This window comes from Odontomachus brunneus, unplaced genomic scaffold (assembly GCF_010583005.1).
Source record: "Odontomachus brunneus isolate Ranch 3 - 2012 unplaced genomic scaffold, Obru_v1 Obru_scaffold_036, whole genome shotgun sequence".
Classification (NCBI taxonomy): Eukaryota; Metazoa; Arthropoda; class Insecta; order Hymenoptera; family Formicidae; genus Odontomachus; species Odontomachus brunneus.
The window spans coordinates 2,427,904-2,449,798 of NW_022639486.1; the positions used below are offsets into that span (position 1 = coordinate 2,427,904).

The 21,895-nt window shown below is 37.3% G+C and overlaps 3 protein-coding genes across 8 annotated transcripts in view; 2 read left to right on the plus strand and 1 right to left on the minus strand.

Annotated features, from left to right (window-relative positions):
- The first annotated feature begins 264 nt into the window (after positions 1–264).
- LOC116843840 (dolichyl-diphosphooligosaccharide--protein glycosyltransferase subunit STT3A) lies at positions 265–5,039 on the plus strand. 3 transcript variants are annotated; one of them, XM_032814664.1, is made up of 12 exons: positions 265–430; positions 892–1,052; positions 1,140–1,307; positions 1,385–1,545; positions 1,650–2,039; positions 2,146–2,299; positions 2,410–2,648; positions 2,853–3,017; positions 3,121–3,309; positions 3,492–3,711; positions 3,810–3,998; positions 4,081–5,039. In XM_032814664.1, the coding sequence occupies exons 2-12, from the start codon at positions 956–958 to the stop codon at positions 4,224–4,226; spliced, it is 2,118 nt and encodes a 705-aa protein (XP_032670555.1). In that variant the 5' UTR covers positions 265–430; positions 892–955; the 3' UTR covers positions 4,227–5,039. The 3 variants fall into 3 exon arrangements, with proteins under 3 accessions (XP_032670555.1, XP_032670556.1, XP_032670557.1); XM_032814665.1 differs by lacking the exon at positions 265–430 and adding an exon at positions 452–616; XM_032814666.1 differs by lacking the exon at positions 265–430 and adding an exon at positions 508–525.
- Positions 4,290–13,150, minus strand: LOC116843839 (tyrosine-protein phosphatase non-receptor type 23). Of its 2 annotated transcripts, none has more exons than XM_032814663.1 (15): positions 12,832–13,150; positions 12,487–12,689; positions 11,909–12,231; positions 11,735–11,826; positions 11,163–11,569; positions 10,563–10,910; positions 10,227–10,450; positions 9,841–10,076; positions 7,540–9,751; positions 6,803–7,341; positions 6,436–6,714; positions 6,059–6,243; positions 5,688–5,989; positions 5,453–5,608; positions 4,290–5,322 (listed from the first exon to the last, which is right to left on the minus strand). In XM_032814663.1, the coding sequence occupies exons 1-15, from the start codon at positions 12,916–12,918 to the stop codon at positions 5,207–5,209; spliced, it is 5,709 nt and encodes a 1,902-aa protein (XP_032670554.1). In that variant the 5' UTR covers positions 12,919–13,150; the 3' UTR covers positions 4,290–5,206. The 2 variants fall into 2 exon arrangements, with proteins under 2 accessions (XP_032670554.1, XP_032670553.1); XM_032814662.1 differs by having other exon boundaries at positions 11,714–11,826; positions 12,832–13,149.
- A 1,698-nt stretch (positions 13,151–14,848) lies between these two features.
- LOC116843886 (integrin beta-PS-like) overlaps positions 14,849–21,895 on the plus strand; it is a 10,684-nt gene continuing 3,637 nt past the window's right edge. Inside the window, exons 1-11 of one of the 3 annotated variants that reach the window (XM_032814767.1) lie at positions 14,849–14,994; positions 15,444–15,859; positions 17,509–17,701; positions 17,774–18,002; positions 18,157–18,259; positions 18,885–19,055; positions 19,208–19,306; positions 19,380–19,544; positions 20,725–20,883; positions 20,963–21,094; positions 21,342–21,641. In XM_032814767.1, coding sequence (XP_032670658.1) covers positions 15,698–15,859; positions 17,509–17,701; positions 17,774–18,002; positions 18,157–18,259; positions 18,885–19,055; positions 19,208–19,306; positions 19,380–19,544; positions 20,725–20,883; positions 20,963–21,094; positions 21,342–21,641 — 1,713 coding nt within the window. In that variant the 5' untranslated portion in view covers positions 14,849–14,994; positions 15,444–15,697. Of the gene's footprint in view, positions 14,995–15,443; positions 15,860–16,644; positions 16,709–17,095; positions 17,246–17,508; positions 17,702–17,773; positions 18,003–18,156; positions 18,260–18,884; positions 19,056–19,207; positions 19,307–19,379; positions 19,545–20,724; positions 20,884–20,962; positions 21,095–21,341; positions 21,642–21,895 lie in introns of those variants that run through there. The other 2 variants (XM_032814769.1, XM_032814768.1) reach the window with 2 other exon arrangements.

Consider the following 21,895-nt stretch of genomic DNA (forward strand, 5'->3'; position numbering starts at 1 on the left):
AAATTTTCTTTATGCTCATAAGTATTTAATTTTTACAATTCTCCATTTGTCTACAACATATGTTTAATGACGAAAGATGGCTAAATATTTCGACCTGTTATTTTTGTCATTTTCAAAGATTTTTAATCGTTATTTTTAACATTTGATTAAATTAAAAATGTGCTTCGATCAAAATATGTTAATTGAAAAAGAATTATTTATTGAGAAATGTGAATCGTGCGATAATCTAATTTTGGTCTCTATACGAACGACGTTCAGAATTGTGCAAGACAGTTTCTCATCTGTTTAATTCTATCTCGATTGATCCTGATTAAACCGTCATATTGCGGGTTATAATCTATGCCTTTACTTTGGGAATTGTGTAATATTTGTTAGTTAATAATTTAAATGGCCACGTTCTTTTTTCGCATTTGTTGTATACAATAATTTCGTAAGTTTCTCCTGACATTTTAAAGGATTAGTGTACTACCTAAAATATTTGGTGTAAAATGTGACAAACGATATGTCACCGGCCGGTAATTTTGTGTACGTGGTCAGTGGTGATGTTACACGCGGTGTTATCTAAAAGTATACGCACATCTTTTTGAGTGCATTAACATTTTTTAAGACTAGGAGCGTACGTTTCTTTCATGTGATTCTCATCGTTTCAATTTAATCATGTGCACGTCGGTTTACTTTGCTAATGCAATTATAACCTTTTAAACAAATTGACGAACATGTGTTTGTTTCACATTTATTTTCTGTACACAGAACTTGTACACAGAACATTTTATTATTTTTTGAGAATTAAGCTTATTCAGATATCTATATTTTATATTTTATTAGACTTTTTTAAATGTACAATAACTTAATATGCAGGCTATATAAAAAATCAAATAATTTTATTTGCAGATTATATATTATAGAGTTCAGGATTTTATTTACTTGAAGTTATTGTGCTTTCCTTTGCATCAACATGGTGTTGTTAGTGAAAGCAAGGGGTATGCGTATGACAGCGCAAAAGCAAGAAACACTCTTAAAATTAACTGTGCTTTCTTTAGCAGCAATCTTATGTAAGTCTATTATTTCTGTACTTAGATTTTCACATAGACGTTGAAATATTATATCCAATTGTTTTTACATATAATTATTTCTTGCAGCATTTGCCACACGTTTGTTCTCAGTATTAAGATTTGAAAGTGTTATTCATGAATTTGATCCTTATTTCAATTACCGCACAACAAAATATTTAGCTGAAAATGGCTTTTATAGCTTTCATAATTGGTTTGATGATCGTGTTTGGTATCCACTTGGCAGAATAATAGGAGGTGCTGTATATAAAGAAACTGATCTATTTCTTCAGAATAAAATTGAGTATTCTAAGTATTTAAAATAAATTTTGCAGGAACCATATATCCTGGTTTAATGATAACTTCTGCAGCACTGTATCGTCTCTCATGGTTACTGAATATTACATTAGATATACGTAATATTTGTGTCTTCCTTGCTCCATTGTTCTCAAGTTTAACTACAATCATTACTTATCTGCTGACTAAAGAATTGAAGGTATGTTTAAAATTGTTTCTCTATGTGTGCTTAAAGTGCAAGCATTATTTCTTAATCTCTATAAATAAAGAACTACAATCTATCAAATCTATTCATTCTTTTAGGATTCCGCGTCAGGCCTATTTGCAGCTGCAATGATTGCTATTGTACCCGGTTACATATCTCGATCAGTTGCAGGATCATATGACAATGAAGGCATAGCAATCTTTTGTATGTTATTCACCTATTACATGTGGATCAAAGCTGTAAAGACTGGAGCAATATGTTGGGCTACGTGTTCTGCATTGGCATACTTCTACATGGTATCCTCATGGGGAGGATATGTCTTTTTGATCAATTTGATACCATTGCATGTGCTGACCTTGATAGTGACTGGCCGGTTTTCCCACAGGATATACATTGCGTACAGTATTTTGTATTGTTTAGGCACAATTCTATCTATGCAGATATCGTTTGTTGGCTTTCAACCAGTTCAAAGCTCCGAGCATATGCTTGTAAGTGTGTTGTAGTACTTGTAATGCGCTATTAAGGGTTTTCATTTGCATTCAAATAATGACAAAAATTCTGCGCGGTTTTATTTATATTATTTAACTCTCATAGGCATTGGGTGTTTTTGGTCTCTGCCAAATACACGCGTTAGTAGATTATCTACGGAGCAAGCTATCGCAAAAGGAGTTTGAAATGTTATTCCGTGCTCTTGTCATTATAGTGGTTACTACATCATGCGCAGTTGGTGGTATTTTAACTATTACAGGTATGGATCCTTTATAGTTCTTAATCTATTGTTTAATACACTTATATATCAAGTATACTTCAAGTCATTTCATTCATTATATTCTCGTGTGCTGTACTTAATTTTTTAAGGGAAAATATCACCATGGACTGGACGCTTTTACTCGCTGCTTGATCCATCTTATGCAAAAAATCACATTCCAATAATTGCTTCCGTTTCGGAACATCAGCCAACATCATGGAGCTCCTTCTACTTTGATCTGCAGATACTTGTATTTTTGTTCCCATTAGGCTTATATTTCTGTTTTTCTAAGTTGACGGACTCAAACATTTTCCTAATTTTGTATGGAGTTACCAGTTTATATTTTGCAGTAAGTAATTTTACAGTTATATTGTAGTACGCATTTAAATTCTTACATTTATTGCACACTTAGAATATAGATGCTTGTAAATTATATTCCCGCATAATATGAAATATTTCTTCATTAATATTACAGAGATACATTGTAGCTTTTTTATATAGATAAAATTTTTATCTATATCACACGTAAATAACGTCCATTTATCCATTTCAGGGAGTGATGGTACGTTTGATGTTGGTACTCGCCCCTGTAATGTGCATTTTGGGTGGAATTGGAGCATCTTCTTTACTAGTTACGTATATGAAACAAGTTGAAGGTTCCAAGGTTACTGATAAGAAAGCCAAGAAATTCGAAAGTAACTATGTCTTAAGAAGTGAGGTAGGCTACAAAAACTCTTAATGTTTCGAGGAATGAATACGTTTAAAATATGATAATCGAATATAGAATGAAACAAAATTAACGTATTAACCGATCTTTTTAGATTGCTATGTTCTTTATCTCGATCATGTGTATACTCTTCTTCTCTTATACTCTTCATTGCACGTGGGTTACGGCAGAAGCTTATAGCTCACCTAGCATCGTATTGTCCGCACGGTCGCCTGACGGTGGACGAATGATTTTCGACGATTTTAGGGAAGCATATTATTGGCTACGTATGAATACACCCGAGGTAACAATCATTCATTTTCATGTTATTTCAGATACAAATGAACATTTGAAATTACAAATTCAAGAGATTGATGAAAATAATTATCAAATAGATAAAAGCGTTATTGTTTGACAATATAACTTTGACAGTAATTGCTAAAAAGTAATATTAAAAAGAATTTTATCTTTCCCTTTTCCTCATAGAATGCTAAAGTAATGTCTTGGTGGGACTATGGCTATCAGATAACTGCAATGGCGAATCGTACTATTCTAGTAGACAATAACACGTGGAATAATACGCACATATCAAGAGTTGGCCAGGCAATGGCAAGTTCCGAAGAGAAGGCTTACGAGATAATGAGAGAATTGGATGTCAACTATGTCCTCGTGATTTTTGGTGGACTTACTGGATACTCATCAGACGGTGAGCACAATTGCTCGAATTGGTTGCAATTGTAATCCGCGCGGAAATACGTAGATGAAACGTTATTAAAATTTGATTATTTTACGCATTTTTATTAGATATAAATAAGTTCCTATGGATGGTGCGTATCGGCGGTAGTACGGAGAAAGGAAAATCTATAACCGAGTGGAATTACTACAATTCCGCGGGCGAATTTCGAGTGGACAAAGAGGGATCTCCAGTTTTGCTCAACTGTCTCATGTACAAAATGTGCTATTATAGATTCGGTCAAATCTACACTGAAGGCGGTAAGATTATCTAGCAAAATTGCAGTCCATGAGTCCAAGTTACAACAGTGACAATATCTTATCTAATCGCATTTTTAAACAGGCAAGCCGCCAGGCTATGACAGAGTCAGAAATATGGAAATTGGAAATAAGGACTTTGAGTTGGATACGTTAGAAGAGGCGTACACGACAGAACATTGGCTCGTACGAATTTACAAAGTGAAAGATCTACGAAACAGAGGAGCTTAAAAGTGCTCTCTAACTGGGATTCGTATCGTCACAGGTTTATTATGTTACAAATGTTCTTTTTTGTTTTTTTTTTTTATATTTACATTTACTTACGCATGCGTTTCGCGATGAACACTGCGAAATCTGATACTCACATACGGCGTATCAGATTGTATCTCAATATATCCCGTGTAACCGAAACTTTTGTAGATAAACTCTCGCCGTAAACATGAAAACGATATTAAATATAAATATATACAATTTATCAAAATTTCGAAATGTATGTTTTGCATGTATTTCTCCCGGTATTGAATTTCGACTAAAGTCATAACATTGAACAAACATGACTAATTAGGATAATTGTTCATGGATATTCGCAAATGTCTGTTTTTAATATAAGTAAAAAGGATTGTTTCATACATATTTCGCATCTAATGCGCTACAGTATTGAACAATTATATTATCGAAAGCATCCTTTTATTCTCCAAGAAATCGTGTCGTAAATAAATATTTCATAAAGTTTACATTATATTACGCTATTGCTTGGTGACACGAGTATGGTCACGAATGTTTAAGTTGGTACTAAAAATTAAATGCAAGACTATCTATAGGTGGATTAACGTACATTACAGCCTAAATATAATGAAATTCGAACAAGGCAATGTAATTAGATTGCATTGCACTTAGGCCACAGATGTATAAATATGGAAATGAATGCGAATAGGAGCATGCATTTTATATTTTTTATTCTATATATATATTTAACAGATTGTAAACCCTTAAAACTTAAGGATTAGGAAATACTTGAATAAATGTCTTTTATTTCAAAGCTAATTTAGATGCATTGTTACCTTGTTCTAGTTCCGTTTGCAACATTTATACATATTTTATAGCTCGTCATTCTTGATCACTTTAACAAAGATAAGGAATGGCTATCTTGTTTAAATAGTCGTCGATTTAAAGCTGGACAGTGGAATTTGCACATTCCTAACATTATATAATTATCTCCTGATAGACCACAGAGGATCCAATTGGCTTAAAGGATCAACGACTCCGTCGTTATTTTTTTCTTGCGATGACGTTGAAGTTGTCGCGTTGTCACTTACTTGTATCTTTCCTGAAATAAGATCCGTTTGGCGCTTTAAAAGTAATTCGCTCACGAGTTAATATGCAAGACTACATGTGTTAAAGGATCATGAAAATTATTTTCAAATTTTGTAAAGTATTTTTTTTTCTTAATCGCATACCTTGTTCAGTATCAGAACGATGCATTCCGACGGCAAGATTATGTAGAAAATCGTCCGATGGATGACACTGATGCAATCTTCTTAACGCTTTCTCCTTGTTCCCTTTGAATCCATCGAAATTCTCAAACGTGGATCGAGTAGATGACAAAATACCGCCTGAGAAAAAGATTACTAAAGTACGTTGTCACTTTAACAGTTTTACAACAAATATATCACAAGGCAGTCGTTTCCTTACGTTTCATTAAAATATCCTGAGCGTGATACAAAACTAGTCTATACGCAAACAACAACGACTCTTTATTCACGACTTGTTTGCGACATTTCGCCAGGCCCTTAAAGACCAGTGGCACGTCTACGATCCCACAACCCGCCCGTATATGACATACTGTTGCAGCGGCCACTAAGAACAGACTACTCAACGAACCACCATCCAAACAATGCACAATCACTGGCTTGGGAGAGCAACGTCTTAACGCCTGCTCTGTCATCACGTCAGTCGAAAATCCAAGTAAAGTGCCAGGGCTACTTGGAAAACCGCTGAAACAGTAGAAGGTTAGACAAAATCGTTCTGAACGCGTATTCTCAAGTCAATTTCGATTAACTTACTTCGAAGGCCACACGAGGAACTGCATGTGTACAACAACTCTTTCGGATATCTTTTTGTTGTGTTGTATGGAGAGGATTCTTTGAACATAGGTTGTGTGGTTCACTGTCTTTTGTAGCGAAATTGTAAAATTTCCTACATCTAAATTGTTCTCTTCACTTATGGGCCAGTATATCTCGTTATTTAGCTGCAGAAGACATTTTACGCGATCAAAACAAGCATAACCCCGTGTTAACATTGAGAACCCCGTGTTAAGATATAATAATATGATGTTAGTCAGATATTAATTGTACATGTAGAAAATATTTTAAATAACGTACGTTTATTTTTCGTTTTTTGACTGTGCTATGTAAGTATGTGTTAATTGTTATCTACAAACCTGAGCATCAGACACTAAGCAAGCGATAACTTCGCTCTCTTGTTCCCAAATCATTGTCCAGAAGACATCTTGTTTATCTGACAAAGGTGATTGAGTTATGATAAATGCCGTAGGTATCCATTGTGTGATTTCCATGACGTGCGACGCGTTTATATATGATGAAACGTCCGACGAGGATACCTGCACTCTCGTAGTGTCGTACGGGATGCAATCGACCGCGCGATTTTCGGATGAATGAGCTAACGCCACGGTGCTCGATTGTTTTCCATTTTCTCGTTCCTGAAAAAGAAAGAATGTATATTCTTCAAAACGTACTTGATGACTGGATGTGTAAGAGTGAAATACCGGTAAAATTAATTTTACTCACTTCAAAATCCTGCACTTCCTTCCATTTGATATCAAGGTTTGTAGCTCCGCTGAGAGTTTTCACGAGCAGACTGTCTACGAACTTCTCGTACTTCTCCACGTCATTGATGAACTTTTGCAGCGCCGCTGGCTCCCCCAAAGGATCCTTCTTCGGTTGCACGTCGTTGTACCAGGTGTCCCATACAATCTGCAAGTTCTCGTGGTCATTCTTGTCCTCGGTGGACGTTGTTGCTTCCGCTTCAGTCTTTTGGGCTTTATCCTGTTCGCTCTTCTCCACTTTGCCGTTTTCCGCGGTATCACTCGTCGCAGTCTCTTCTTTTTTCTGTACTGTGGAAAGAGGTCGTACTTCTGGCACAAGAGGTGCGTGATTTATGGTGATATCAAGATCAGACAAGAGATCGACATTTGATTTTGGCTCGTCAGACTTGATGGTGAGTTTCATCGGATTTGCGCTTGTTGTTGTGTTCGTCCCGTTGTTCACCGCTTGCATGTACGTCTGATTGTAATTGGTATGATTTTCAGGTCTCGTAACTGAGCTCACTGAAACAAAAAGAAACGCATGTGAAGAACGTGTGAACGATTGTATTGAGTACTTTCTATTCAGTGACACAAATCGACACAAGCATTATCCTATTTTTGTCATTCATTGAATATGAAAAAAAGACAGAACGATAATGATTGTGTTAACTTGTGTTACGAAGCATTTCTTCCCGGTGAGATACTTCAACGTCGAGCTACCTTGACCCTGCTGCATCTGAAGACCATAAGGTGTAGTGTAATACGTGTCATTTCCCGTTTGGGACTGAGGAACTTGACTATACTGCGAGGACGCCGTCTGAGTGACTACGGCGTTATTACCCGCGTTTGTGTATCTCGCGTTCGTCTCTTGTTGCTGATAACCGCCGGTGGCAGTGGCGGTGACGCTGACGGACGGCATCGAGACCGTTTCCTCCAACGTTTGAGAAGCCTGCGTGGTCTGAATATTGTTGGCCGCGTAAGCGGCGTAGCCCTGCGCCTGGCCAGCAGGATTGTACGTCATCGCGCCGTGAGCGCCGGGCTGCTGCATATACGCGTAACTTTGACCCTGCGAATAACTCGGGTACTGCGCGTAACTCGCGTAAGCGTCCTGATGCGGGTACTGATACGATTGCGAATAGTTTTGCACTGTCATCGACTTCGCGTGGCTCTGTATCATCTCCGAGCTGTTTGAGTTATTCAGATAAGCGTATGTGTTGGACGTGTCCGCGGCTTGTATGCCAGTCTGTTGCTGGTACGGCGTGGCGGTAGTAGCGCCGTGCTGATAATTCTGATAAGTATTCGGATAACTCGGAGTGACCTGGTTCACCTGCATCTGCGTGGCGCCGTACGAGGCATATGTGTTATCCGTGTATGCCTGTTTGCCCTGATCCATGCTGTTCGTCTGTTGCGGATACTGCGTGGGATTCACCACGCCGGTTTGCAGATTTGAAACGTACGACACCGCTGAGATCTCACTCGCCGACGTCGCGGAGTGTACCGGCTGATTGTTAGTGCTTGGTTGTTGCGACTGCATATATTGTGTTGTATCGTACGTGCCGTGAGTGAACGGGACTTGCTGAGTCGCTTGGAGTTCCGCCGGATTGTAGTACGCGGTGACCGGGTAGTTCTGCGGGTACGTCATCTCGGCTTGGCCGGCAGCTTGAGGTAAGGAGTAGCTCTGAGTCGGCGTGTTGTCCTTCGTCGGGAGTGTCGGCTGAGGTCTGACAGCATTTTGACCACCGTGAGATATCTCTTGGCTCGGTAAGACAGTCTTTTGTTGGTTATCGTATTGCTGATCCTGCTGCACAATGCTGTAAGTGTGCGTCTGGCCGTCTATTGGCATCGTGACGCTCGCAGCCGCGCCGATCGTAGAAACAGGTATTTGTGACACTGGCTGGACTTGCGATGGCATTTCCGGTGTGCCACTTTTAACAATAGCTGCGGCCTTGTCTTGATTAGGAACGTACGGTGTCACAATGTTGTAACTGTTGTTGTAACCCGCCACAGATTGGTGATATGCGTCATATTGCAGAGCGTTGTTGGAGACGTTATAAGCAGACTGCGACGCGTTATGGTACTTGTCCTGTCCGTTGGTGGACGCAGAGACCGCTTGTCCGTTCGATAGATAAGAACTCGCGGGATACTGAACGCCCGAGGTAGATGCGTTCGCACTCGAAGCAGAGAAGATCGGTTGCTGGTAGACGTTCGTGGCGATCGTACTGGTGGTCGGCAAGTAGTTTTGATTCATGGCACTATTGATCGGATTTTCGTAGTAGTTCTGAGTATTGTAGGAGTACGGGGAACCCGTGCTTCTGTAATCCGCATAGGTCACGGGGTAATAATGCTGCGACGACTTCATCGACGAAGACGAGATCTCGGACGCGGCGGGTATCGTGCCGGACTGAATGAGAGTTTTATCCGTCACGTCGGTTGCCAGTGTCTTCGAGTCCGGCATTTGCATTGCCGTGACGTGTCCTTTGTATTGTAAATTGTAATAAGGATTTTGATAACCAGTACCGCTTTCGATTCTATTGTTCAGATAATCTTTCAGTTTCAGGCCGTTTGATCGAGGAGGTCGTCCTTGATCATAAGTCGACGGTGTCGTTGACTCAGTCTTCTCGTACGTATTCTTGCTGTCTTGCGCGAGTATCTGCTCCCGTTCCTCCTCTTGCACCTTGCATGTACTCTTGACTCGTTGCAGCAGCTTCGAAACATTGATTTCTAGCTTTCTGTAAAATTCCAAGCCCTTACTCGATTTCGCCAATAAATCCTCGTACGCGTCATAAGACGTGATCAAGGAGGATATCGTGATCTCTCGACGTTTCAGCATTTCCTCAACGTTCTTGCGTACGTTTGCAGTCTGTGCGTACACGTCGGTTAGAGCTGCCAGTATGTTATCTTGTGCAGCAAGATTTTGTTCTATTAAATTTACCTGTAATTAAGATATATCCGATGTTAGCTTCATCCAATCTTTACGTAAGTGAAAAAGAAAGTAGGGAATGTTTTGGTAACTTCACTTACCAGACTCTGATGTTTGCTAAGCTGATCCGCAAATAAACGATCTAGGGGACCGGATTCAGAAGTCGCTGTGACTAGTAAGCGCGTCAGGTCGTCCTGTGCAATTGAATCTCGTAATTTAGTGTGCAAATCATGCCTTTGCATTCGCATTTCGTCCACTTTATTTAATATACGTTTCAGTTCTTTAGTATGCATCTTTTCTATCTCCTTTGAGTTTTGCGATTTCTCAGAACTTTGATCTAAATCATAATAATAAATTTATAGATTAAATTTGTAGTTTTTTAAGTATAAAATTTGTATAAGTTGGTTAATTATTATTTTATGATATATTAATAATATATGCACAAACACGCATAATACTGTTGAATAATTATAGATATAAAAGTTACCGGACAAATATGCATTTGGCGAAGGGATATGTGCCATTAGATCAGCTAATGGTTGCGCGAGGATTTTCAAGTTCTTCACGTGCATTGTTATCGCTTTGTGAAGAGCTTGGTTGCTCTCAGAGGCTTTGTTATGCGCTTCTTCGTACTTCTTGGCCTCTCTAGTTAAATCTGTCGCTACTATGGATGGTGGCCTCTTACCTACTGCCTCCTGATATTGCTTTTCTCTATGAAAGATCAAGATCATTAGCAATATTTCTTAATTATTATTACGTTGATATTGTAAAAAAGCGTTTAAATCTCATAAACAAAGCAGAGAGAAGAAATGTGACTACATACTTCAATTCCTCGTCCAATAGAAGCTTCGATATCTCTTTTGATACTTTTTCAACGTCTTGACTTGTATCAGAAAGCTTCTCCATAATATCTATTAGATCCTGAATGACGTTCTGTTTGGCATTAAGTGCGGCGCATCGTTCGACTAGTTCTTCGGGGAGAGGTAAACACTCCCAATCTGATGTTTGTGTGTCAGGGTCCCATAAGTTCATATGTTCTAATTTTAAGGAAGTCAAGTAAGTGTTGAGATACTGATCTTTCTCCTCGATTTTAGCTCCAACGGAACGTAGTATTTTGGCCTTCTCTTCTGAATAAAGGGAACTAGCTTCGTGCACTTTCATAGGAACTAATCTGCAAAGTAATGTGCAAAAATTATTATATAGGGTGTTTTTTTAAGTTAAATAATTAAAATATGAAATTATTTTATGAGCAGAAGTAAAAGAAAAAAATATACATGAACGTAATTCAAAAGATACTTCATTAAATAACTTAAAAGGGAAAAAAGAAAAAGAAAATCTGTTGATTTTATATATCTCTAAATATGAGAAGTGTGCTCAATAAAATTAAATAAATATTAAATTGTAGTACCTAAGATATAATTACCTCGCAAATATATCTGGTCCTGAGACTTCTGAATCATTTATATTAAACGACACACCTTTAACTAGAGAAGCTCCTTTCACAGATGGAAGCATTTCCTTTTCTGGCACTTCCTCATGATAGATGAACTCATTTTCGTTTTTGGCAGCTTTTCTCTTGCCTTCTATCACGTCGTTAGTAAACGTGAGTGCTTCTTCTACCATGGTTTTTCCCTTTGAAGTGCTAGTCATACCAATCAACCCTTTAGCATTTGAATAAATTCCATGCGCTTCATTGAGGGATGCTAACGCGACATTATAAAAAGCTACTCGTTCTCCCATTTTTCTTTGTTCTTCAGCAGCAAGGCCTTGATAAAGATATGTAACTGACAAGTGGTATGCCTTTTTAAAGTTGACATAATATTTCCAGCTCTGCAAATATTTTATAATTATTATTTATAATTATTAATGTATCCATTGTATTTGACTTACAATTTTACTGCAAAATACACTAGTATATCTCAAAAATAATTTCTCGAAAATAAATGGATGTAAGAAAATATTACAATTCAATACCTTGTAAAATTTGGTACCCACAGTATCAGATATAGTTCCATCTTCACCTCCGCCTTGCTCCAATGTGTTTAGCGCCAGAGTGAAGTAATCCACTACCTGTCTTGCAACTTTTGCTACATAATATATATATCTTATGTAGTGACAAATCAAGTTAAACAATATTAATATCATTAAATTAACTGAGTTGACACGTACCAACTATTGTCGGCTTACGATTATCCAACATGCTCTTTTCCAGTATGCATTCTTGAGCTTGAGCCAAGCAAAGCTGATGCATGAAAGTCATTAACTCTGGCGCTAGATCCACACCAGACGGTTGTGGGTAACTGTTCTTCAAATGTTCAAAAGCCCATGCTGCACATTGGAAATGAGTACATGCTATCTTCATGCCATCAGCACTGATTCTTTCACTACGCGCACCCAATTGGGTATGTATTGCGCCAATATTGTACAAAATAGATATTATTTCAAAACGGATGTTAGCCAATGAACAGACCATATTTGCATATGTGTCTCTCCTAGAAAAATATCAATGAGACAAGTTACAAATGAGACATTATATATGTCTTGACTAAATTATTTACTAAAATTTTTCATAATTTTCAACTTATGCGTACATGTGCAATGCTGAAAATTATACAATTCTAAACATAATGTTAAGGTATGTACAATGTTTAGTGTACAAAATAGTGTAATTCAATAAGATTCTGAGAAAGCATAATAGTGCGACATGTATAATTAATGTCGCAATATAAAAAAATAACACAGTGTACCAAGTAAATGTGACTGCAGCAACACCATCCTTGCCCATGGGAAATCTACTTTGAAGAAAGTGCAACTGACAATAATATTTTTTCAGGAGCACACAACCAGCCATATCAATGGGTGGTCTAACCGCCATCGAACGTAGACTCTCCAATTGATGTATTTCGTTCGTGTACGACTCGGCGTCCTCATTGTAAAAATCTCGTATGTACTAAAAGGGGAAAGAAGGAAAGGATACACACACAACGGGAATAAACGTTGAGATTCACTGTACTAAATGACAATTACAAGTTGTTATCAGAAGCTGACTAATTGATTGTACAGTCGGATAATAAATTCGTGGGAATTCGTACCTGTTTCAGTTTTGGTCCGAAGGCAGTGGGCTCCGGACTAACCTTTAAATGGAACCATATCATTGGTAATCTCGGTACCGCTTCCATATGGTCCTGCTTGTACAATTTTCACTTTGTCGAAATTGCCAAACACTGGCGGCCCGTCATCTGTCAAACGTATTGAAAATGGATTCAGTCGAGAACATCCACCCCTACGTCACGTACGACTCGTGACGACAGATTACGACTACGTTTACACGAGAGTCTAGGAATGGTCGATGTAATGTCCGTAGCTACGTTTATATGATCGTATAAAATCGATTTAATAATTCTCGCTCTAATTACCGGTATTTCATGCCGCACAAAAAGTTATGTCACAACTGTACAAGTTGTGTATTACTATTAATAACTGGACCCGTTATTTTGTTGGCAAATAGCAGGTCTAAAAAACGTTTACATGAGCGCATAGTCAATCGCAAGCAAACGCAACATTTGTCGCGACAACCAATCAGAAGCGTCAATATTATTTGCGACCATGGACATAGATCAAGTTTTTAATCCATCGATGAATTAAAAAACTCGCCCACATAATATACATGGACTCTGATCATAGTATACATACTGATCATAGTATACATACCTATGTTCTGTCATCTAAGGGTGCGTTCAGATTCCTCATCCGAGTGCACTCTATTACTAGAAACATTATAATATATGTGACATATACTATAGCACTTCTAGTAATAGAATACACCCGGGTGGAGAATCTGAACGCAGCCTAATGGAGTGAAGCCAACATCTAGAAAGAGAGTGAGAATAGAGGGGCTATAGTTTTCTTCTTATTTTGTCACTTTTTTGTCGTGCATCCATTTCTCGTTTCCATAATATTATAAAGCGCAATAGCATCTCGACTAGACTGGCAAGTAATGGCTCCTGCACACAGGACGCGGTAATGCTTGTCGCACGGCAAAAGTTCGCGCGACAGCCAATAATCAATATGTTGTTTTTCCATAAGAGCTAGAAGGTTATTACGGAAAGCAGCATATTGATTGGCTGTCGTGCGGACTTCTACCGCGCGGCAAGCATTACCGCGTCCTGTGTGCAAAAACCATTACTTAAATCTTATTGCACACTTTGGGTGCTTCCGAAATGTCCAGGTTCGGGTCAAGTTGAGTTAGTTCCACTATAGTATCCGTTACATATACTATAGTGGAACTAACTCAACTCGACCCAACTCTGGGTATTTCGGAAGCACCCTTTGTCTGTGCAGAAAGAGACAGAGAACAGAAAGGCTATACGTTATAGGTGCTTCCGAAATACTCAGAGTTGGGTCGAGTTGAATTCGTTCCACTATAGAATATGTAACGGATACTATAGTGGAACTAATAGCATGTTCGACTGGCTCTGGGTTAACCCACTCTGGGTTATTCAGCCTACGTTTATTGGTCGAACAACTACTTATAAGCTTTATGATTGGCTAGTACAGACTTATGACGTCATTAATCGCTCTCGGAGCGATTTACTCAAGGCCAGTCGAACACGCTATAACTCAACTTGACCCAACTCTGGACATTTCGGAAGCATCCATTGGCTTCTCTTTTCTGACTGTATGCGGAGTCTATTAGCGTGCTCGACTAGTCCTGGGTTAATCGCTCCGAGAGCAATTAATGACGTCATAAGTCTCTACTAGCCAATCATAAAGCTTATAAGCACTTGTTCGAAATAAACGTAAGCTAAATAACCTAGAGTGGGTTAACCCAGAGCCAGTCGAACATGCTATATGTATATTATATCTATGGTCTCTTTCTACATGTTGGGTTCACTTTTCTGGCCGTATGCGGGGGCCATGTATACTACGTCCATGTTTGCGACCGACTTTGGAACTCATGTAAATCACCTTAAAGTTTTAGACTCCTTATTTATCAGTAAGAATAACGGGTCTGACAATCTACACATCTCTTATTTTGTATTAAAACTAGCGGATTTGTTTATTTAGACATTCCTGATTTTTGCTAACAAATAAGAGATTTAAATAATTATTAAACCTATTATTTCTAGTTGCGACATCGTCTTTTAGTTTAAAAGTTTCCGCTACGAGCCGCCACCATACTTGTTGAGATCGCAATCAAAATCGATCGTAGTACAGTTCAATGTGAATCAGACACTTCTTTTATTTCTTGAATAGTATGTGTGACTCAGCTGTAAATTTTATTACATGGAATATAGATAAAAATAATACTAACGAGATAGTTCAAAAAGCATTTAAAAGTTTGAAGTCTCTACTTGTCAAGAATATTACATTTACAACGATAATATTGTTCATTACTATGATATTATTACATACTATTTCGTTCATCCATTGTGAATGATCAAATTCTAAAGGATATTTTTCGCTTCAACGTTAAATAAAAAGGAATTGCATTAGGATTCACATAATCCATATAATTTTTAATATTTACTGCTCAGGGAACTTATTACGGTTCTATGTGAGAAGTGAAAATGCGAGTGAAATTACTAAAATTTATAATTTTATTGATCAACATCTAGTGAATCCACTCACTTTTCGCATTTTTACTTTTCATACAGAACCGTAATAAGCTTCCTGATTTTGTAATTTGTAATCAATTTTACAGCGAAATTGGTCTCGATATCGCCGCGTCTTGGACGTAATTCGATCATGTCGGTCGCCAAGGCCGGCAAAAATAATCGCCGTTTGAGGAAAAGAGCACGAACGCTTACTTAATGACGCACCGCGGCGTGTTATTTTATCTCGGAGTTGCTTCCGCGGGATACCGCAGTATCCTTTCGAATCGCGAGTGTTTGTGCCGCGCGTAACTGCCTCGGCCGCGTGATTTGTCAAAAGTACATCGGCTTTACGAGTGAAACGATGACACGTCGATGGATGACGACTACCGTCCTCTTCTTCTTGGCGACGCGACTCTTCGTGTTTGTTCATTCGCAGTACAAGGACCACGAGAGACTCTGCGAGTCCCAACAGACCTGCCAGAGGTGCCTGCAAACGCCGCAATGCGCCTGGTGCTCCACGACGGTATTGAATATTTATAAGCGCCGCGCGTTAACGAGCTCGCGAAATGACGAGAATGTATAGGATGACGAGAACGTATATAAGATCCGAAAGTGCGCACCTGCCTGGATTATACCCTTTTGAACCTAGAGATCCTAAAAGCAAAAATCGGACAATGTTGAGAATAGAAGGTTCCGCCCCTTTGCCATGATGGGGAGCGAAATCGGAAATGACATACAAATTTTAAAAGTGCGCGCCAATATAATAATATCGCTATAACATATTACTTTGTACATTATAAAAAAATACGATTATAATAAAATGTTGATTTCTGAAAAATAATTACGTACACTGACATAATGAGTTTATAGTGATATAAATAATTTTTATTATTTTCTTCAATTAATTATTATGTTACAATTATTCTTATTAAATTTCACTTTAATTGAAGAATTATACAATATATATTAGATGGATTCCGATTATTGGTCAAGGAGTATCTTGAAGTAATATTAAGTAATTAATTTGATTAATCTTATGAAGAAATATTATTTTAACTTACAACTTCATGCACTTCTTATGAATAAATGTAAATAAATTATTTACTTACAACTCACAGTACATAACGTTGAATAGCAATTATAGTTAGACAACAAACACTGATACACACGTATCATCACAGACGCACAGTCTCAGCTGTCACGTGTGCGTATACGAAGACTTCTCTCTTCTTTTCGTCTCTCTCACATCCGCTTTCGCTCCATCATGGCGGAGCCAATCACAGAGTTTTAGTCGGTGTTGTCCTCTACTCTACTTTTAGGATCTCTATTCGAACTCGTCGTCGTCGTCGGTGTATGCGGTGTCATTGCTGAGGTGACTAACATGTCGAGTGAACTCATGCGATTGCGTGACGCGTACGAGCTACTCACTATAGTTATCTGTGATCTTTCATCACTGTATAATAATTGCCAGACATTATATATGACAGATTAATAGACATTATCAGTATTATTGCTTTGTATTACATGTGCCTCTCAGAAAGTCAAATTGAGATCAATTCCACTTCCTATAAATTTTTTTCACAAAATTGAGTAATTTATAAAAAAATTAAGGGAAGAGAAACGGAGAAAGGATAAAGAAATGGAAAGTATAATATAATAACGAAGAGATATAATGTATAAAGTTAGAATTAGATAGACATAGAAGAAATCAGATTGAGTTAGATAGAGGCGAGCGATGGAATGGATGTATGTGTGAGATGAATGTGTGAGATAAGGCAGGAGTTGTAAACCAAGTCCCTAGTTCTTGACTTGTGCTGAAATAAGAATAAATTGATTGATTGATTAATTTATAAAAAGAAAAACCAATCCATCTGGTTTTTCTCTAAAGCTCGGTTACACTAACCAAACGGTGAGCGAACTAACAATTAAATCATATGTCTGTTTTTGTATTTCCTCCAAAATAAATAAAGGCAGTTTTGACTGTTAATTAACTTAACACTCGGTTGCCGCAACAAGTCTGAGATTTACATATATGCGACATCATCTATTAAAAATCAAATTAAATTTTTACTAATCCGGTACCGTTACTTAGATCTTTAATTTAAACATTTTACGCCGCAATAACTAACGATCGATTTTCGTTTGGATTCACTCTATAAAATGTTCGGACAGAACGAGAATGCTCCTCCGCTGCGATGCGTGTCCAGAGAATCGTTTTTGAGAAGAAATCATTTCTGGTGTTCAGAATCGGATGTCGTATATTACAATAATAGTATGACTGTGGAAGAAAATCGATCTTTATCCTCAATCAAAGGTAGTGAAGTTCAGGTGCAACCTCAAAAAATACGCTTGCATCTTAGGCGAGGTGAGATCTTATCATCTGCGATCGAAACGCATAGTTATGGAAATTGCAATTAAAAAATAATTATATTAATAGGTGAGGAACAACGCGTGATTATGAAATACAGACAGATTGAAGATTACCCCGTGGATCTTTATTACCTCATGGATCTATCTGCATCCATGGAGCCGTATCGGGAACAGTTGTCGAAGCTCGGCCTGCAGCTAGCGAAAGCTATGCAAAACCTCACGTCGAATTTCCGCATCGGCTTTGGCAGCTTCGTGGACAAAGTCACTCTTCCGATGACTAATACACAGCCTGAAAAGTAATTATATTATTCGTGTGGATAGTTATAAAAAGTATCGTCTGATCGGTAAAATTAAAAAAGTGACTAGAGACTTGTCGAGATTTTCATAATGAAACAAGAAATCACGTTGATAAGTTTTGAGTTCATAGATTGACTATATCTTTTGTGCTAGACTAAGAGAACCTTGCTATTTGGACAACAGAAAACAACCGTGCGCACCGCCTTACAGTTACATCAATCAGTTGCGTCTCACAGAGAAAGTAATGGAATTTGAGGTAATTATCATCGTACACATATAAATATAAAGCTGTTTCAATATAAATAAAAAAACTTGAAGATATTTGCGAAAATCTATTATCACTTATATGTATTTATACATATTTTTTACATATTTCAATACATTTTGGTTAATCTTATGACAAAATATTATTTTAACTTACAATTTCATATATTTCTTATGAATAAATGTGACATAAATAATTTATTTAAAACTCACAGCACATAACATTGAGTAGCAACTATAGACAATAAGCACTAATATACACAAAGATTGAATTCTTTCATCTAAAATCGAGTGAGTATTTTCATTCAAAATTCAACAGTGTATTCTAGTGTGCTCCACTTTATTGTCGCAGGAATTAATTTACTTTAATCGGCTAAGATATTCGCTCGTGTTGAAAATCTACTCTACAGCTTGAGATATATATTCACTCTTTTAATTCCGAGTGGCAACATTTTCATTGTCACTTCGAGTGAGATTTTATTCTAGGAAATTTCGAGAATACATTTCAGTTCAGAATCATGACAAAATATCAGGCAGTTAATTCTGCGTGTTTTAAATATTACGTGTAATTTTATAAAATATACGTGGAATTATTAAATAAAAAAGAAAAATCGTAGAGCCAGGTACAAAGAGCGCCAGTCTCCGGCAATCTGGACAGACCCGAAGGCGGACTAGATGCTATGATGCAGGTCATAGTATGCACCACAAAAATCGGCTGGCGCCAAAAGGCACGTCATCTCATCGTGTTCTCGACCGACGCGCCGTCCCATATCGCCGGTGACGGTAAAGTATGTATTATTGGGGTGGATCGCGCAAAATCAGATCGATGCTGCAACGATAACGCGACGAGACAATTCGTCGCGATGTTAATGCAAATGGGAGCGAGCCGCAGCTTCTAGATAAAAATGACAAAAAGCTTCTAGTTAACACGGTTTCGCAGCTTGCAGGGGTGGTCGAGCCCAACGATTGCAAGTGTCATTTGGACGACAGAGGAGCCTACAATTACTTCCTCGAGCAGGATTACCCATCGATTTCTCAGGTAAAGGAAATCTCCTTTCTTTAACGCAGCTTAGTCGCCTAATTTGGGAAAACTGCGTATATCTGTTTCTCAGATCAATCGGAAGGCACGTGAGCACAACATGAACATCATCTTCGCAGTGCCTCATATTAGGAATATTACCTATTCGGAATTGAGTCGCAAAATCAGTGGATCCTCAACCGGAATTCTCAAGGACAATTCGGAGAATGTCATTGCTTTAGTGAGCAAAGAATACGAGGTACTTACATGAAAATATATTATTTATAAATAAAAACATTACATATACAGTACTCTCTATAAGTTTGGAAACATAGGTAAAAATAAAGATATTAAAATAGATATTTTATTATAATTCTATTGTACACTTATCTTTACAAAATCGGCATTTATATCATTTGATAGAGCGAAGTTTCAAGTTTAAGAATCCACTTTCTATATTACTGTGTAATGAAGTTTAATGGTGTCGTAAGCAACCGAAGAAAAATTTTACTTTAACCCTTAGTAATACGGAAACAAAATTGTAAAGAAATTTTTTCATAATGTAAATTGTATAGAAAACTTCAATTTTTTACACGGAAAAATTAAAATTTTTTTTCAGATTTTTTCTTGCGTTTATGTCTCAAATTAAAAAGAAAGTTTTCCATTTTGTTCATTTCGTTTTCATAAAGACCACATTAAACTAGTGATTGGCGATTGACGATCGAAGATTAAATTTTGACGAATCAACGGGCTTCGGGCTTGGTTTGCTTTGTTCCAATTGGTCCAGTTCCAATCTTCAATCGCCGATCGCCAATCGCTAATATAATCTGGCCTTTGTGAAAACGAAATAGACAAAATAAAAAAATTTTTTTCTCAATTTGAGACACGCTATGAACGCAAGAAAAATTTGACAAAATTTTTAGTTTCTTCCGTGTAAAAGATTGAAGTTTTCTATACAATTTACTTTATGAAAAAATTTCTCAACAATTTTGTGTTTTCGTATTACTAGGGATTAAAATAAAATTGAGCATTTTGACTTCGGTTATTCGTGAGTCCATTAAACTTCATCGCATAGCAATATAGAAAATGGGTTCCTAAACTTGAAACTTCGCTTTATCAAATGACACAAATTTTCTAAAAGGAAGTATGAAACAGAATTATTATAAAATATCCATTTTAATATCCTTATTTTTATCTGCGTTTTCAAACTTATAGAGAGTACTATAAATAGATAAAATTACATTTAAATAAAAAAGAAATAAAAGAAAAATGTTTACACATAATTATTAATTTAAATACGTCATTATTCTATCTTAGTATAAGTCTTTTGTAACAACGGTATGGAGTCATTTGTGTTTACGGCATCGGCCAAATAAATTAACAGAACGCTCAATGATAATTTTAGTTTATCTTATATTGAATATGCTGGCAATTTCTAGAAATTAGTGGACACGGTAACGCTGGTCGACACCGCGCCGAAGATGATCGATATCAAATATTTCTCGAGGTGTTTAAACAAGACTGGAGATTTACTGGAACGTCACGAATGCGAAGGACTTCGCGTACATAACGACATTGAATTTGAGATTGTGCTTAAGGTGTGTAAAATACTGATAAAATAGGTTGACAAATACTGCAGCTTATCGGCGACGGCTCATTGTATTTCGAATATGTCAGGTCACGGAGTGCCCTGCGAATCCGAAGGATTGGAAACAAACTGTACATATCAAACCCAGAGACTTAAATGAGACTCTGACTATCGACGTAGAGATCATATGCGACTGCCCTTGTGAGAGACCTGGGAACTCGGTACTTAATAAACTGATATCAAAATAGCTAAAAGTGATTGAGCGAGAAATTAATTTAAAAAAATATATATATCTTAATATATATTTATTTAAAAAATATACAAATCTCACTCGATTTAAGAAAAACACTGATATTAAATTAAATATTAATTTCAGTTTGATTAGTAAATCAATGAAAATTTGTGGAATCTGCGTGATTTCTCAACGCGCTTCCCACCGACAATCTCAAACGGCTGTTTATGAAACAGGGATATCAGCCGAACGCCACGCAGTGCAAGGGTAACGGCACCTCGGTGTGCGGCGTGTGTTTCTGCAATCCCGACTTTTACGGGAAGAAGTGCGAGTGCAAGGTAAACGAGGTTCGTGGTAGCAACGCGATCTCGACCGTCGACTGCAAACCCAACAACCAAACCGACGAGATCTGCAGCGGCCACGGCACGTGCAAATGTGGCGTGTGCGACTGCGAAAGACGACCGAAACCAAAGGAATTGTTCTACGGCAAGTACTGCCAATGTGACAATTTCTCTTGTCAACGTAGCGGCGGCGAGGTATGGCATAGAAATCCATCGTGCAAACAATATCGTCGTGTTATACGTACACAGAAAAAAAAGATTTGCTAATATATGGACAACTAAAAATATTAACTGCAGGAGCAAATTTTGTTGCTTTCATAGCAAAGTTATTTAGTTGTGATAGCTAAAAGATTTGCTAATATATATATATTAGCTTATATTTTTATATAACATCTTTGCTAATATATATATATATATATATATATATATATATATATATATATATATAT